The sequence below is a fragment of the Rhinolophus sinicus genome, linkage group LG10 (genome assembly GCF_036562045.2).
Source record: "Rhinolophus sinicus isolate RSC01 linkage group LG10, ASM3656204v1, whole genome shotgun sequence".
Lineage (NCBI taxonomy): Eukaryota > Metazoa > Chordata > Mammalia > Chiroptera > Rhinolophidae > Rhinolophus > Rhinolophus sinicus.
Window position 1 is genome coordinate 13,862,523 of NC_133759.1, and position 18,172 is coordinate 13,880,694.

At 54.7% G+C, this 18,172-nt stretch overlaps 1 protein-coding gene across 4 annotated transcripts in view; it reads right to left on the bottom strand.

Moving 5' to 3' along the window:
* Nucleotides 1–18,172, bottom strand: part of LOC109445341 (CTD small phosphatase-like protein) — a 142,905-nt gene that overhangs the window by 6,190 nt on the left and 118,543 nt on the right. For 2 of the 4 annotated variants that reach the window (XM_074312609.1, XM_074312606.1), the window contains exons 9-18: nucleotides 8,106–8,172; nucleotides 7,851–7,925; nucleotides 7,328–7,533; nucleotides 5,576–5,684; nucleotides 4,230–4,340; nucleotides 3,748–3,947; nucleotides 3,308–3,386; nucleotides 3,128–3,226; nucleotides 2,263–2,410; nucleotides 1,988–2,088 (exon numbers count right to left, since the gene is read on the bottom strand). In XM_074312609.1, coding sequence (XP_074168710.1) covers nucleotides 1,988–2,088; nucleotides 2,263–2,410; nucleotides 3,128–3,226; nucleotides 3,308–3,386; nucleotides 3,748–3,947; nucleotides 4,230–4,340; nucleotides 5,576–5,684; nucleotides 7,328–7,533; nucleotides 7,851–7,925; nucleotides 8,106–8,172 — 1,195 coding nt within the window. The remainder of the gene's footprint in view (nucleotides 1–1,987; nucleotides 2,089–2,262; nucleotides 2,411–3,127; nucleotides 3,227–3,307; nucleotides 3,387–3,747; nucleotides 3,948–4,229; nucleotides 4,341–5,575; nucleotides 5,685–7,327; nucleotides 7,534–7,850; nucleotides 7,926–8,105; nucleotides 8,173–18,172) is intronic. The other 2 variants (XM_074312607.1, XM_074312608.1) reach the window with 2 other exon arrangements.

An 18,172-nucleotide genomic window follows, 5' to 3' on the forward strand; every position in this document is an offset into this window, starting at 1 on the left:
TGTGCCCAACCAGAAAGCTCTCCTCAGCCCCATCTGTGCAGGCAAGGGCCTCTCCCCAACTCTGCACCTTTCCCATGCTCTGTGCTGGGCTTGTGCCAGGATCTGCAGATGACCCTTTCCCCCATGGACCCCTAGGAACCAGCACACTGGTGCCGGCTTGCTCTCAGCCAGGACTCTGAGCTGGTATATGGTGCCGGAGACAAACAAGTGGTGAGGCCTCCAGAGGCTGTCAAGGCAGACCTGACCCCTGCCACATACCACTCCCAGCCGGACCCCACCAGCCACAGTCCAGGTTAGGGGCACATGAGTCCTGGCAGATTGCTCGCTGCTCACTGCTCAGGCCAGGATAACCGAAGCTTGGCAGAAGTGAGTATTCAGGGCTCTTGGAAAAATTCCCTTTTTTCAAGGGTCACTTAAAAAAGACAAAGCCTGTTCAAAGACTGAAGTGAATACACTTCCTCACACTTCACAGTGTGATTTCTTGTTCCTGTGGATAGCGAGCTTAGGCTCTGGAGCCAAGCAGACCTGGTCAAACCCCAGGTCAGCTGGTGCTGGCAGTGAGAGCTTTCTGAGCTTAAGTTTTTCCCACCTGTAAAGCGGGGGTAACAGTGCCCTCCTTGCCATGACGGGAAACAATGCCTGGGCATCCTGTGCCCACACAGAGCCCGGAAGCTATCTCTGGGGAAGGTCTCCAGAGCATCCAGAATCCAACCTTTTGCAGAAAAGGCTGACTCCAAACACATGCCACCCAGGAGCAAGACTTACCTGGCAGCCAGACCTCCTGGCTCAGGCCCTTCCCCTACCTGCTGGTCCATGCCCCTGCTGGGTGGGGTCCCCTCCCTGCCTCTGTGCTGTGACCTGAGTTGCAGCACCTTCCTTCTTTCCCTCCCTTGCCCTCCTCTCTGCTTTTCCGTCTTCCTCTCTATCTCCTTGTCTGCCCCTGTCCCCCGTGTGCCCCATCTCTCCCTGCTCTTCCTTCCATTTCCCCCCACCCACAACTCTGTCTCCTCCCTCCTCTCTGTCTTTCTCAGTCTCCTCTGCCTCTCCCTGTGTCCCCTCCCTGTCTTCCTCTCCCCTCGCTCCCCCCTTCCTCCCCACCTTGCCCTATCTCCTCCTATCTTGGTCATCTTGTTCTCTCCCTACTCAGTGCGTCTGTCCATCTGTATTAGGGCAATTATCGGAGGAGACCTTGGAGAAACAGTATTTCCTCTGACTTTGACCCACCTTGAGAACCAGAACCCCTCACATAGGCCCAGAAGTCCTGTCCCCAGAATTTCTCAGCATGCCTGCACCAGCCTTGGGGCCAGAAAGGACCATAGTTTTGCCCCCCTTTTGTAGGAAAAAAACAAAAACAAAACCCCGAATCCCACAAGAATTAGACTCTGCCCAGATGACAGCCATGTCAAGATGCCGCGCTGCCCCATACAGAGCCCGGAGGTGGTCCCCAAACCCTGCACCTCCCAGAACACTGGTCTAACACCAGACAATGGCTAGAGGACAGTGTGTGACTGTACATTGGGGGTGGGGCTGTGACTGACTGTACGTGACTGTGTACCTGTGTTGGTGCCCCTGTGGGTTGATGGTCACGGGTGTGACCAATCATGTGAGATGTTGAATCTGTGCCGTTATGTGCTTGCAGTTGTGGACCTGGCTGTGACTAAGTGCCATTACAAGATGTGAGTATGTGTGTCTATGTCATCATCTGTATGGTTGTATCATACATGTGACAAAGGGGTACAACGAAATGTCCGAGTGTACTGCGCTGTGTGCCATGAGCGTCATGGGAGTGGCCATGGCTGTGTGTGATTGCTTACGTGTGATGTGTATGAGCCGGCTGTCGGCTTTGTGTGTGTATATGTAGACATGCCCCTGGGTGTCCGATTGTGTGTAGATGTGTACCTGGGTCACTTTAGCAGCCGTACCATTTACCTGAAAACAAAGCCTACCTGTGTGCCCATTTCCCCCCAACCAAGCCAATGCCCCTCACCTCCACCTTCCCGGAACAGTCATCCACCATCCTGAGTTGAGCCGCTAATTCAGGTTGGCTGTGCAACTTGCTCACGTCCAGCTTTACTTGACTCAGTTTACCTGAGGGTGGGCAGAGGGCTTCAATGGCGCCTTCTGCCCCTAGCCCATCCCCGCAGACTCCCCCCACCTGCCCTGCCCATCATTCTAGAAGCCCCATCCAACCAGGCCCCCTCACACATCCTGCCAAGGCTCTGGGTGCTGCCCCATCCCGCAGGCCCCACCGTTCCCACTCACCCATCCCACCTGTCCCACCAAGGTTCCTGTTTCTGTGCGGCTTGACAGACCACATCCTGAAGAGCTGCTTGAATGCAGCGGACTCGGCGCCATCGTTCACCACCTCCACGTTGGTGTAGGTCGGGTAGCCCTTGGCCTGGATGAAGCCCTGGGGCGGGGGCTGTGTCAGGCGTGTGGACCCAGGGCCCACTGCTCTGCTCCAACCACGGGGACCTGCTGCCCAGGCTGCAGGACCAGCTGAGCACTGAGCAGCAGTAATTAACTGAGTTCATGACCCATTTTATGGAACTGGCTCCGTCACTACCGACTTCTCAGAGGTCCCCGAGGACAGGCGGGAGCCCTTAGTCTGAGCCTCGGGAAGTGCTGGCCATGACAACGCGTCACAGCAAAGGCAGAGGCCTGTGTCCCTTCCTGGAAAAGGAGGGGCTGCCCAGTGCGCTAGGCTCCTCAGCCCTCATGGAGCTGGCTCCGTCACTACCGACTTCTCCAAGGTCCCTGAGGATATCCCCTTTTACACATGGTTGCTTGGGTGCTTCTTCCCTGTCAGGGCTCCCAGGGCAGGCCACATGACCCCATTACCCTAGAGAAGGGCCCTGTGTACCCCCTCAGACTCCTGGGCGGAGCTGTGTCTCCTCCCTCAGACAGAGCAGTTTGTCTCCAGGCTCAGACCCCAGGGCAGGGCCATGTCCTCCTCCGTCAGACAGGGTTCCCAGGCCCCGGGCCCCAGAACATGGATGTCCCCCAGCTTAGACTTCAGGGTAGGGTGGTTCCCTCCCTCAGATCCCAGGGCAGGGCTGCCCACCTACCCCTGCCCAAGCCCCAGGGTAGTGCTATGTCCCTCTGAGACGGGGCCCCACAGCCTCACCAGAGCCCGGCTAAATGCAGCCCTTTTCTCCTGGAGGCTAGACATGCGTCCCTGCCACACGTAGATCCTGAAACCCCCCTGGTCTAGGATGTAACAGTCCTGGGAGCAAGAGGGGGGCTGGTCAGTAGGTGGTCCAGACTGGCTGGAGTTGTGGGGTAGCTGGGGCCAAGCCTGCCTCACCTCCTCACGCAGTAGGTCTTGGGTCAGTGGGCGGGTTGCCAACTCCTGGATCACCAGGTCCTCACCCTTCTCGTAGACACTGGGAGACAGGCATCCAGATGTGAGCAGCTCAGCCCTTCCACTCTAGCCTCTTTTACGCCCATCCCCCAGAGGCAGACAGCACTGGAGCTGGGGCCCTGAGCTGAAGTCTTGACTTCACTGCAGCCTTAGGCAATTGCCTGGCCCTCTCAGGGCCTTAGTCGCCCTGTCTGTATAAGGGGTTTCTCTGAAAGGCAGCCATGCAAGAGTACAGGCTGGGCCCAAGGTCCCACATGGCCTGCCCCAGAAACCCACGAGCCTTTTCTGGAGGCCTTTCTAGAGACCCTGTGTTATTGCAGTAATGATGGACATGCAGGCCCGGGCTATTCCACCAACCCTGCCCGCTCCCAAGGTCTGCTCACTGGTACAGGCGGACATTGGCCTTCTGCAGCTGGTTAATACTCTTGTTGGGCATGGTGGCATACAGGTTGCCCACTCTGCAGCCCAGCACAGCTTCCATGATCTCCATGAGGTCAGTGGCTTGGCCCTCATCATCCACTACACCGATGTGTGCACGGCCACCGCGCTCCCTGGCCTGGAGGCTGCAGGTCAGGGCCAGGCCCTGCGGAGTGGACCTGGCAGTCAGGGATTCCCCGGCATGCCCTCCTCACCCCTCAGGTAGTCCATCTAGATCCTTCCTGTCACTGCTCAACTCCCAGAGGCAGGGGGAGAGCATCTGGGGTACCCCCAATGCAGGGTCTGGACTCAGCTTGCACTTAGTAGTTGCTTTTCAGGTTGTAGGGGAGAGCGAGACCCACCTCCTGGGGTGGCCAGAGGAAGGGCACCTGGAGGACCGCCCCTCTCCCCTAGCCCTGGACTTCTCATTTTCCAGGCAGAAACTGACCCGTGCCTTCTCGGAAATGCTGCTCTTGGGCCCATTCCACTGGATCATCACATTGCCCAGGTCCAGCAGGAAGATGTCATCCTTATTAAAGCTGTTCCAGGAGAGCTCCACCTGCCAGAGCCAGGTGGGCAGGGAGAAAGGCAGGGTGTCATACCACCAGCACCCAGGTGGAGAGGTACTACAGCTGTGCCCACCTATGTGAGCATAGCTCGGCGTGTCATTTGTGCGCATGAAGCTGTGTGCAACTGAATGTACGTGTGGCTGTGACACCACTATTACCATGTGCAGGCACGTGTCTGTGCAACCATATAAGAGCTGGAGGGTCACTGTGGGTGCGGCCGTGTGCATCTCTAGGCATGTGACGAGGTAATGCTGCATTTCACAGGGTGTGCACATACGTGTGTATACAACGGGGGCACACGTGTCTGTTTATCCATGTGTGTAGATGTGTGTGTCCATGTACACCTGTGCATATGTGGGGAACAGCAAATGTGAACAAGTGTGTGATCTCATGGGTGACAGTGTATGTGTGCCTGCGTGGGGAACAGTGTGTTGTCCATGGATAAACATGGCTACCATCTAAACACAGACACATTGGAGAGTAAAAGGGGTTGCTTATGATAATTATGCCAGAGTAACAGGCAAAAGCCTCTGGCTGCATGGGGTTCCTGCATGACCGGGGATGTACAGTCACTGAATCTATGGGTGACAGTGTGTGAGCCTGTGTGGGATGGTCTGTGAGTCCCAAGGCTGCCACATACTATTCAGACAATAACATGTACAACTCAGGTGGCCTCATTCACATGACAGATATCAAACACCCAAGTGTTCATTACACCAAACTCCTGTTAGATGGCAGCAAAATGTCTTATTCTGCCAACGTCAGTATTTTCCATTAATTTCCTGACAGATGCAAGTAAGGCGCACTCTGTTCTAATTTGCACAAGGGCATTCTGTGGGCTAGAGTGGCCCCAGGGATAACAGTGGGAGACAGTGTGTGTACCTATGGGTGATCATGACAGCATGTATGAAAGCATATGTCTGTGCAGCCCCCCACCCCAAATCATGCTACTTCCCTTGTGCTACTCGTAAGGACCATCCAGGCATACCACCTGGTCTGCCTGAACCCCCACCTCCTTCCAAGTTCTTAATATGCCCATGAGATGGATGAGGAAACAGACGGTCAGAGGAGCCATGGAGGGGGTCGGGCTAGAAGCCTGGCTCTGCCTTCTCTCTCCTCACTCGCCAACACTGTGGTCGCCCCCACTCCCCACACTTCTCTATACTTCAGTATATGCAGTCTGAGCTGAGTCTGGAGGTCAAGTGGCATCCCTTGCAGCGCTCACCTCGGTGGCGGACACGTGTTTCCTCCCTTTGATATGCAGCAGTCGCTGGATGTTGTACATGTTGGTCTCCACGTGCTTGAGGGCAGAGGCGAGGCCTCCCTTCCTGTAGCTGAGGAGGAAAGGGGGTCCCACGTAAGGTCATACACTGCCATGTGCGGGAGCGAGTGCAGATGTGAGCACATGCATGCACACATGTGGGGATATGCATGTGCCTGCTTAATACACGTGTGTGAGTAGATAGGAGCATGTGTACACGCACATGGCTACACACGTGGGGGCAGGAGTGTACACTTGTTTATCCATGTGTAGCTATGTGGACACCTGCATGTATACGTGTGTATACCTGCGGGGGCACAGTGTGCCTGTTTACACATGCATGCAGATGTGACCACATGCATGGACACACACGCCTGCATCTCCACATAACAATGTACCTGTATACAAGTGGGGGCATGAGTGCATCAGGAGTATCGATGTGAGTGTGTGGAATTCTGGCCATAGCATATGTGTGTGTGGGTGGGCATGAATATTCATGCATGTGTGTACGTGTGTTCATCTATAGGTGCACACAAATGGGGTGGCGTGTTTGCTACATGTGCATGTGTATACCATGACTCCCTGAAAATAAGACCTAAGCGGACCATCAGCTCTAATGCATCTTTTGGAGCAAAAATTAATAGAAGATCCGGTATTATATTATATTATATTATAGACCCAGTATTATATTATATTATATTATATTATATTATATTATATTATATTATATTATATTATATTATATTATACCTGGTCTTATATTAAAATGAGACTGGGTCTTATATTAATTTTTGCTCCAAAAGATGCATTAGAGCTGAGGCTCTGGCTAGGTCTTATTTTCAGGGAAACACAGTATGTGTTCTGGTATATACCATATGCATGTATTAGGTTCAATGTATGAAACAGAAATGATCGAATATTGGCAATTTCCTATGGTTCAATCTAATATATTGCAACTATTAATTTAACACATATTTGAAGTAATTCACAGCAAAAGACATATTTGCACTGGGCACAGTAACATAAAAGCAAACTAAAACAACACTGGTGTCCATTCCTGGGTATAGATCCAAGAGAAATGAAAAACAAATGTCCACACAAAAACCTGTGCACAATGATGGATATTAACTGAACTTATAGCGGTCATCATTTCACAGTAAATGTAAGTCAAACCATTATGCTGTACACCTTAAACTTATCGTGATGTATGCCATTTGTATCTCAATAGAACTTGAACCCCCCCCAAAAGACTGATACACAAATGTTAATAACAGCATTATCCATAACATATAAAAAACAGAAACCCAAATGTCCATTACGTGATGAATACATAAATAAAATGTGGTGCATCCATATATGCATATTACGTGTTATATAATTTCATTTCCATGGAATGTCCAGAATAGGGAAATCTATACAGACTGGGGGCAGGAGTGTTGGGGGAAATAAGGGGTGCTGTTAATGGATATGGGGCTTCTTTTTGGGGAGATGAAAACGTTCTAAAATTGTGATGGTTGCACAAATCTGTGAATACACTAAAAAATCACTGAATTGCATACTTTAAATGGGTGAGTTGTATGGTATGGGATTTGTATCTCGATAAGGTTGTTAGCCATCCCAAAGCACCCCACACACTAGGGATGAGGGACACAGTCCCCCAGGCCGCCCAGCCATCGCACGGATCTGTCCCCTCACGCCCCCTGTCCCCTCACTCACATGACTCCGGGATGGAAGTAGCTGCGGAAACAGTCGGACTCGTAGCCTTGTACCTCTCGGTGTTGCACTGTAGCGCCACCTAGCGTCTCCTGTAGGTGCTGCACAAAGGTGCCGGCAGCGCCCTGGGCCTCGGCACCCGCCTTCTTTCCAACCCAATAGTGCAGGTCTCTGGCTGCCCCCTGCGTGGTCTTCAGGCTCTGGGGGACCTAGGGCCCAGGTGTTTGTGTATGTGTGTGTATGAGGAGGGGCTGCGGACTAGAAGGGGGTGCTGAGGACCAAGGCATGAGTGGAGACCAAGGTGAAGGTTGAGGATGTGCCACGGGCCTTGGGGAGACTGGGTAGGAGATCTAGAGGAGATCTAGAATGGAGAGGGAAGGGCCAAGAGGCCTCAAAGGCAGCAGACCCTGTGCGATAGGATGGTTGGGCTCCCAATCTGCTTCTTCTCAGGGTGGAGCTTATCCTGCACCATCAGACTCCCCAGCTGGGCCATGCCACCCTCTCAGACAGACTCCCCAGTGCTCACGTGGAGGATAATGTAGCAGTGTTCCTCAAAGAAGTTCCCATAAGCCCTCTCGGGTACGGGCACCATCTTCAGGTTCTGGGAGAGAAAGGTGCCTAGTGACAACTCAGGAGACACGCACCCCCCCCCCACACACACACATCCAGGACCCTCTGGGGGCGGGGGAGGGAGTTCTGAGTTGAGGGGCAGGAAGGGCCTAGTCTCAGAGACCACACATTCTCTGTGGCACCAACTCTGCCATCTGGGCATGCCCCTCACCTCGATGATCCATATGTGGAGGTCCCTACGGCTGTCGATGGCTGGGAGGCCCGTGGTGATGTCCATCCTAGGCCAGGAAGAAGTGAGGGAGGAAACAAGAACCAGAATTCTCAGACCCTGGCCGCCTGTCATTTTGGCTCCCAGCAAGAACTCTCCTGGTCAAGCAAGCACCTTCATCATAGCACATGCCTTTCATTAGGAGGGCTCTATAAACACCCAAATGCCAGCAAAGCAGGACAGGTCCTGCAGACATGGGCACACAGAGACTTTGCAAACAGAAACTCGGTCATGCTCTTGAAGCGGGGCTGAGCTCTGTGGACAGGGATGGGCTTTGAACATAGGGACAACCTCTGCAAACAGGGCGTTAGAAACAGGCTATGCAGAGAGACACAGGACCCACAGTCAGGGCAGTCAATGTAGACAGTGATAGGTTACAGTCAGGCAGATGCTCTGCTAGTAAGAACAGACTCTAGGGAGGGACAGACTCTGGAAACAGAGATGGGCTCCTGAAATGAGACTCAAGCCTGTAGATAGACAGGCTCCGCACGCAGGGACAGAGCTGCAAATAGGCATAGGTTTCTCAGACTGTTAGGAACAGGCTATGCAAAGAGAAAGGGCACCTGCCGAGCGTGAGACGCTATGTGGATAGAAAAAGGCCCTGCATGCAAGCACAGGCTCTGAAAACAGGGACAGCTCCCTCAGAAGAAAGGGAGGCAACAGGCAAGGTTCTCCTGATGAAAATGAGTTCTGCAGTCAGGGACCATCTGTGTGTATAAGGATGGCCTGTGCAAAGAGATACAGACTCTATCCAGGGAAATTCAGACAAGCTGGGCAAACAAGCAAAGCTTGTGAACACTGGGAAAAAACAAACAAACCCCCCCCCCCAAAAAAAAAAGAAAATCTCTACAAACAGTCACGGCTTCTGCAGGTATGGCGGAGCTTCACAGACCGAGAAGGACTTCGCAAATATGAATGAGGATAAACCCTTAAGACAGGGACTCTGCATAGGGACAGGCTCTGCAGATATGGGCAAAGTCCACATCTACATGGATAGGCAAGGTCTGCAAACAGGCAGAACATTTTCCATCTTAGAAGTGCTTCCCAGACAGAGGAAGGCTCTTGAAAGAGGCCAGGAGCAGCCTCTAGGCTAAGACAGCCTCGGGAAGCAGACTCCAAGCTTGCCTAGAGAGTGAGGGGAGCAGGCTGGGCAAACATTCATGAGCTGGGCAGAGAAACCCAGGCTCTGAAAACAAAACACAGGCTCTGCAGAAAGAGCTTCTATAGACAGACTCTGCAGATAGGGAGGGGTTTTGTAAGCCCACACAGGCTCTGCAAACAGACAGGCTCTGTTAACAGTGACGGCTCTTCAGAAGAGATGGCAGGATTTGCTGAAAGGAGCTGCAGGGAAATCAGCTTTGTGATCAAGCACAGATGCCCCAGACACAGGGAAGATCTTGAAACAGGGCTGGGTTTTGTAGGGAGCCTGGTTTCTGCAAACAGGAGCAGGCTTTCTAGAAAAGGATGCGCTTGGAAATAGATAAAGCTCGGTCCATAGGGACAGGCTCTGCGAACAGGTCCATATGGAATTAGGAAGAGTGTGCGGGAGGCACAGGCTCTGGAAACAAGGATGTGCCCTGCAGAAAGTCACAGGTGCTCCCAGATAGACACAGTGACCTTGACAGCGACAAGCTCTTTATAGGAACAGGGCCTGCAATTGACACCGTTTCGATCCAGGGAAATTCAGGCAAAGGCCCGAAAAACATTACAGACTGGACAAACAGGGCTCAGGTTCTACAGACAGAAGCACGCTCGGAAATCGGAAAAGACTGCAAACAAGGACATCGTCTAGAGACGCATGCAGAGGAAACAGGTTCTGCTGACAGGGATAGGCCAAGCTTTGCAAATGGGAACGGTGTCTTTTGGCAGACAGCAGGGTCCCAGACGAGGACAGAGACAAGCTCTGTCGACAGGGTTAGGCTGTGCGTGCAGGGCAGCTTCGCTATCACAGCGTATCTCAGACACAAGGGAAGAGGGACGGACTGGTTAAAAAGACCCAGGTTCTGAGAAAACAAAAGATTGAAAATAGACATAGGTTTACGACAGAAACAGGCTCTGTAGGCAGACAAAGGTTCCACAAACTCAGGACAGACTGCACGGGAAGACTGTCACCGAAGACTGTGACAGACTCTGCAGCAAGTGACAGTCTTCGCTAACGGGAGCACGCTGCATAAATCATAAGCACCCTTAAATCCTTGAAACAGAGCTGAACTCTTAAGACATACCGGCTCTGCAAACAGCAACTTAGCTTGCTGGAGTTGTGCTCTGTGGTACTGAGTGCACGCAGGAGAGAGGGGTGTGGAATGAGGGGTATCTGGGGAGGACCGGGGCCCTCGATTTTTGTTGCATGCCCGCAGGTGACTCAATGACCCCAGCTTCCCAACACCGCTCCTTCAGACACCTCTGTGTGAGGTTTGCTCATTCCTTCACACATGGAAGTTCTTTCTAGGTCTAACCTAAACCCTGTCAGCTACAACTTTTTCTTCTTGTTGCTGTTTTCCTCGAAAGACCCAGAAGTCACTTCTTTCTGAATTTCTCAGTCCCAGTAGCCCTGGTGTTAACTCCTCTCCCCTCCCCACTCCCCCTCAGTGTGTCTTATCAGCAGGAGGAACACCCTTGGCTCTGCTGACCCTGCATGACCAGGGGAAACAAGGCCGGAGAGGAGATACAGAGTTACAGAAGCAGAAGCATAGCGCGACAGGTGAAACAAAGTGGCTCGTTCCTTACACCTTTGTCCAGGCCCCCGAGGGCAAGCTCAAGCCCTGGTGAGCTCACAGGACACTGTGGGAAACACCCATCCCTCTCAAAGAGGGCCCAAGTGGCCAAGGAAGTGTGTGGGGGTGGGGGAGGGGGCTGCTCAGAGCAGGGTGGGCAGAGGGGGCAGTCCTGCCAGAGGAGGCAGGTGACAGCTGCATTTATCAAAGCCTGGGCCTCTCGGAACATGCTCTGGAGATCACATATGATGTTGGTGTGGTCTCAGACCCTCCTTAGAGCAGAGGATTCCCCAAGCCCTGCTTTCCTTGTTTACTGTCAGCTCCCAGAAGGTACTCAGCAAATAGTTGTTGAATGAATGAAACCTGTGGCTGTGACTGGACTGAGTGAAAACGGATGGAGAAGGGAGACCCAGTGAGCTCTAACTGCACCCAGAACTGCTGTTGCCGTCGATGCCTGTTGGTGTGATGGTGACACGACTCACTGGCAGACATGGTGACTATGTAATGGTGGTGTCGAGCAACAGAAAACATGTGATGATACCAAGTGTGAGGCATAGCGACATTCATTGGTGATAGGCAGACGCAGTGACCAGTGACAGCGATCAGGGCACAAGCAGACAGTGAGCTTAGGTACCAGCTCTGAGCTGCAGGTCATGCAACAGCGAGACACAGTGACAGAGTGACAGGAAGACTGTCTGGCTTCGACACAGAGGCCACCACGTGGGACAGGAAAGTCCAACAGACAGGGAAGTTGGGACTGGGCTGGTTTCACTGGGCAGGTGCCCCAATCAACCCCCAGCTCTAGCCAGGAGGGCCAAACTCTCAGGTTCCCAGGGCCTGAGGCCCTCGTCCCCTTGTCATCTGTGTTCGGCATCTTCCAACTGGGTTCTGGGGGGATGGAGGAAGCGTGGGGCCCTCTTTCCCCTAGCACCCCTCTATCCCCCAGGCAGTCCCTTTCTCAGGCAGGTTCCTTCCCTCCCCAGAGAGCCCCTGTAAATCACCAAGCTCTTCCACCTTCAGGTGTCCCCTCTCTTCCAGGGGGAAGTCCCTTCCATCACCTATCCTGAGAGGGGACCACTGCCCTGTGTCCTCTCCCTCCTACTGGAAGCCCCCTTCTTTTCCCTGGGGGCTGGGCCCCTCTACTCCAGGCACCTTTTCTCTCCCAGAGGACAAGTTCCTTTTCTGACACATCCTTCTCTCCCCAGTGACCCCTCCTTTCCTGTGTGGCCCTCTGTCCCCACAGGGCCCTCTTCTTCCTCACATGCATCCTCCCTCCCCAGGGGCCCCTTCTCTCCGGACTTTCCCTGGCTTCCTCCACTTGAAGTCCCCTTCTTTCCCCAAGGGCCCCCTGCCCCCACCCCTTTCCTCCCTCAATGCACCTGCTCTCCCCTGGTCTCTCCTCTCTTCTGGGCTCTCCTCCTACCCAGGGGCGCCCTCCCTTTTCCAAACATTCCCTTGTTTCCCCCAGGCCCCTCCCTTCCGGCACGCCCTCCTCCCTACCCAGATTCTCTCTCCCTGCTCTGGCACCCCTTTCTCTGCCCCAGGTGCTCAGCTTCCCCATCTGAGATACTTGTGAACGGTGGACCCTGAGATTGCTCTGCCCGGCTTCCAGGAAGGGGGGCGGAGCGCTGCCGGCTGGGCTGGAGGAAAGGAGGGCCAGGCACTGGTCTCCCGGGGTACCCACTCTGTGGGGGGCAGAGACCCCCACCCACGTACAAACTGCCACTTTCTTTCCCGTGGGCCACGGCCTCCCTTGCCCCCATCAGTGTTTTCACTGGTTGGGCTGCTTGCTGCGTCCCCAGTTCTGCCGGCTCCTGCGCAAACCTGAGCCCTGTGCCCCCACACTGTACACCCCTGATTCAGCACAGCCCTCCCCACCATTACCTGGAGCCCCATGCCCCCTCCCGCCCAACTGTGCCCCATGCCCCCTTCCTGCCAGGCCTACCTGCTGGAAACTGCTGGCGCCTTCGCCCTGCCTGTGGGCAGTGCTGGGCCTGGCACAGGGCCAGGCTCTGCCCACCTCCCTCCTCCTCTGTAACTCAATCTCTGCTCCCGCCCTGCAGGACACACCTCACTGCTTGGCGGGCTGGGCCTTCAAACAGTCAGTCCCTTAGTCAGTCGACAAATATTGACCCAGCTCCCTGAGAGCCAACCGTCTCTTCAGGGCCATGGCTGGTGGGCCAGGCCTCACCTCCTGGGGTCTGGTGCCCAGAGAGAGCAGGGGATGGAGGCCTGGGCTGGGCTCGGGTGTGGGTGCAGAATAGACCGTGACTTCACTTCTGTGAGGGACAGATGGGATCTTGATCCCTGACCCCAGAAGCTCAGGCCACCCTAGCAAATTTCAGGAGGAAGCAGGACCAAGAACCGGGGTGCGGGGGTGAGGAACAGTCTGGTTCTGGGAGACCCAGGTCACTTCAGGAGGTGGGGAAGGTGGCCAGGGCTCTCTCCAGCATCTCTGCTCTCCTCCCCACCCCCAATTGGGGCTCGATGCCCAGCACAGCCCTCCCCAGGGAGCCCTGATACCCATCGTGGGAGAGGCCAGGCTGCCTTTACACAGAAGACATCTCTCCCACACCTCGGGCTGCCCCCACCTTTCCTTTCTGATTGTAGGGTGGGGGAGGTGCTGGAAATAGAGTCTTCCAGAAATTCCAGGGGCATGGCCACCCCTTACCTTCGGCCATAGCCCTCAGTTTCAGCCACAGCTCAGCTGGTGTGGATGCCCCTTCTAGGATGCACTGCTGAAACCTGCCATTGGCACCAAGACCCTTTACCCCTGTGCAGCCCTCACCCCCATGGCTCCCTGTCACAGGGTAGAGGGAACTCCAGGAAATCTGGGTCCATGTGAGCCCAGTAGGACCTACTGCCAGTGTGTGACTGTGTTTATCAGACAGAGTTAGTGTGTGAAAGGCCTAGGTCAGTCCCTATGTGTGTCTACCCCATGGGAGAGAATGCCTGTTCAGTCCTCTGCTCCGCTTGCACATACCTGTTTCCCTGTGCCCCGCGAAACCCCATGGACTCACTTCTCTCCACTTCCTCATCTCAGGGTCTCTCTCTGTCCACTCTAGCTGGTCTTTATCCCCACAGTTCCTAGAAATGGCTCTTTTCTAGTCACCAATGCCCTCTCTTGCCAAAGCTGGCCACTGGTTCTGTCTGTATTTTACCCTCCCACTCACCCAGCAGGGACCCTGCTACCACTCCTTCCTCTTGAAATAGCCCACAGCCCGTTTTCTCCCTGCCTCACCAGCCCTCCATCGTTGCCTTGGGGGCCTTTAAATGTCAGAGGACACAGGGGACTTAGCTCCTGTCTCTTCTATTTTCTTTCCTAGTTCTAGTCCCCAGGCTGTAAATACCATGGAAATGCTAGCATCTCTTCAGACGCCGACTCCTGAACCCCATCTAACTGGTCACATCACTCCTGGGACATCTGACCACACTTGACATCCACGCAGGACTCTGTTAGAGCAGCGTCTTCTGAGCCTCAAGGAATGGCACGAACATCCAGCTGGTTGCTCAGGCCCCAAACTGGGAGCCATCCTGGGTTCCTCTCCTTCCCTCCCACCCACAGGGAAGCCATTGGCCAGTCTGATTCATCCCGGTAACTGGTTCATTTGGATCCTAAGCCTGGCCAGCCTTTCACAACTCCTGTCCTGCTCTAGGAGCCAGCCTCTCTCACCAGTTGGCAGTATGAGCCTCCCTGGGTGTCTCTCGGTCTCTCTGGTCCTTGTGTTCATTCTCCCACAGTAGGCAGGGGGGTCTTTTAACCATAAATCAGATCATGCCACTCACCTTCCAGTGGCTTCTATAAAAATAAAACCCCAAATTGCCTGCCCCCTGGCTGCATCTCATATTACTCTCCCCATCGCTCACTATGTTCTATCTGCAAGATTCTTTTTGTTCCTTAAGACCCCAACCTCATTCTAGTCTCTGCACCTCTGCACTCGCTGTTCCCCCCGCCTGGAACCTGTGCCCTAGCTCTTCACAAGGCACCTTTTCCACATTCTGGCCTCAACCAAAATGGCGCCTCCCTGGAGGAGCCTTTCCTGACCACCTTAGCTAAAGCATTCCCGGTCCCCAGCCATTGTCCACTTTCCTTATCTTCTTCGTGCTTCCAGAAGCTGATGACCTTCTTGGTTAGGATCTTGTTTGGTGGCTGTGACCCCAGTGACAGTGTGAAGCCCTTGTGAGCAGGGCCTTGCTCACGGCTGTATTTCCGCATCTAGAGTGGTGTCTGGCACACAGCAGTTGCTGAATAAATATTTGTTGACATGCTCTTGTGGCCTGTACTCGATTGGGTGGGGGTGTGTTTGGACCCTTTGCTGGGGTCTGTCCTGAAGCCCGGCCCTGGAGTTGAGTTCTCAGTAGATCAGGTTCCAGCGCTCAAGCACCCACTGGCTGAATGACTTCGCAGATGTTTCTCTCAGGTTTTTCCTGAGTTCACATTTCCACCTCTGAGAAGGCAGGGCAGGTCGCAGCCTCCCACCCGCTGTGGGCAGGACACCCTGCCTGGCACCATCCAGCCTCAGCAGCTTAGTGAGGGGAACAAGGCCCTCTCAACACCCCTCCCGTCAGAATTCTCTGTGTCTCTGGGACCCTGAAGACCTTGGGTGGGCAGAACTCTAGGACAGCCCCACCCTGTGACCAGTGATCCCAGGTCCTGGGGAGATGGCAGTGGACCCTGGGGCCAAGATAAGCACCACTGCTTTGTGTCTGGTGTGGACACTCTCCAGCTCATGGGGTCATGTCCAGGGCACAAAGAGAGGAAACCGAGACCCAGGCTAGTGCACACAGGCAGGCTGCTAGGACAAGGGGCTGCCCTGCCTTTTCCTCCTGCCTCTCCTAGAGCAAAAGGCGGCTCCACCACCCCTTGGCCACCCTCCCATGGATCTGGGCCTAGAGTCAGAAGGGCACTGAATCTGGCTTGCCTCGGGGAGCACCGCCCTGGCCATGACCCCCTCCTATTGCCTCTTCCGGCCCGGGGCCTCACCCCTGCGGCCCACTGCCACCATCGCCCAGACATGTTCCAGGGCTCTTAGCTGTTACTTTGTTCTTTCTCGGCTTATCTTCCAAGGCCCGGCCAGCTCTGGGTCAATATTGACAAAGGCAGCGGTGTGGCCCGGAGTGGGCGGAGCCGGCGCTGTAAGCCAGGCGCCGCCCTCAGGCTCCCTCAGCTCTGGTTCCCAGGTCTCATTTGAGTTCCTCCCAGACAGGTGCAGAATGTCGCCCCTCGTGAAGATCAGGTCCTGCAGTGGGGTGCGCCCCTCAGAGCGCAGACAGGGTGTGGGGTCGGGAGTGGGACTGACTCGGGTCCTGGATCCCACTGCTTGGAAAAACGCCCTTGAGGAGAGCAACCGTGGGCCCGCGTGGGTCCCCGACGTCTGGCTGCAGGCCGCAGAGGAGCCGTGAGACGGTCAGCAGGGCGTGCACGGCCCGCCAGCCACGACCCCGAGGGCGCCGTGGGAATTTCGAGCCCGAGGAGGCGGGGCCAGTCGCTATGCCAGCGGGACCTCCACTCTGACAGGCCCTCTGGAGTCTGAGGACGGCCCTAGGTTCCCCCAAAGGGGTAGGTGTCACTGCCTCGCATACCCGTCTGGCCCTGCCCAGCCGCTTGCACACACCCTATCCAGACAGCAGCATCTCCACAGGGCAAGCTGGCTGTTACTTGGGGAAGTGGGGGGCAAGGCTCAGTTCCATTCCTGGCGGGCAATGTGACCCAGTGTGAAGTGGGTCGACTCTGCTCCCCATCTTAGTGTAAAAGCAGGGAGCTGTTAGCCAGTTGGGGCGCTTACCAGGACCCCTCTCACACTTGCCTTGGGAAAGGCTCCCAGGGCCCCTCTGGGGTTTTCTCTGTACTTTTCTGGGTTTCCTGAAGTTTTAGAGATGAATGTGTATGACTGGTCTTTCAGGTAAAACCGTACATGTCGTTTCCCCCGAGCCCTGCCCATAGCTCCTTTGACATACCTGGCTGGGTGTTAGGCCTGGTACAGTTTTGGGGGACTTTTCCTCCACAGCCGGTCAGAGCAGGGGTTCAGAGCCCTGGTTGCTCCTTTGAGGCCCGCGCTCAGAGATTTGGATTTAAAATGATGTGGGGAACTTGAGGGATCTGATTTTTAAGAGCCCTCAGGTGATTCTGTTGGGCAGCCAAGCTGAGAATCACTGAGCTAGTAGGTGCAGCTGTAATGGAGGCCTGGGGTGGAAAACTCTGGAGTCCACACACCTTGCTCCTGAGGGCCTGAGGGTCCAGTGAGTTCTCCTCAGAGGTCAGCCTTGTAGCCAGGCTAGTTGGTAGCTCTGAGCCTTCAGCAGCCTGTTGATCCAGACAGCCCTGTCACAGGTTCTGCCACGCAGTCCCCCGAGGTTACTCCGAGGACTCTGCCACAGCCCCCAATGCACCTCTTATCCATAAACTCAACAGACCCATGTATCTTCCCAGGCTGGCTTTTCCCAGCCACTCCTCCCTTCCCCTCCCCAGCACCTTCCTGGGTCCTGGCATACAGATGGCATGTGCTCAAACAAACAAAAAAACACCAGGAGGTGAAATCCCAGTAGGCTCAAGTCCCAAATAAGTGGCCTCTTGATGACCTGTTTCCTTTGCTCTTATTCAGAGGCTCTAGGAACACTCACTGGGACACCTCACCTTCAGGGAAGCCACAATTCTCAACTATTTATCTGCTTGTAGGCAAAGGTGTGAAGCAGTCGGGGGGGGGGGGGGGGGGGCGACAATGCCAGAGGTGAGGGAAGGCAGAGAGGGCTAAGGAGCAGAGGGAAGGAGAGACAGAGGGACATAGCTGTGGAGTCCAGACCCAGAGGAGAAAACTGGGGTGACCTCTCTGGCCGGCTAGCTGCTCTGCTGTGGAGAGGGCACCTTGGGGCACAGCACAGATTAGCTGTGGGGGACTTGGGCTTCATCTCTGGGTAAATATTAGGTTTCCTGGGCTGATACACACTGTCCTGTCATTTGGGATGAATATACGTGCCTGGTAGAACCCTGTCTCCCTGTGGCAGACAGAAAAGACTCACTGGCTTCAGTTTGCTCATCCACAAAATGGGGAGACCAATCTGATGAGCTTTCTGACAGTGGTATTGTCATCTGAATTAGGTATGGTTATGAAGAGAGTCCTGAGAACGGTGAGGCCATACACGAAGCTCTGCCAGGAGTCCCTAGCAGAGGGGAACTTGCTGCCCCCTCACCTTCACGTGCAGAGGGGCTGGGCTGAGGGCGATATCTGGAGGCTGTCCCACTGGGAGAAAACTGTCTTGTATGCCCGTCCTCTAATCCCTTGCCATGCTTCATCTGGT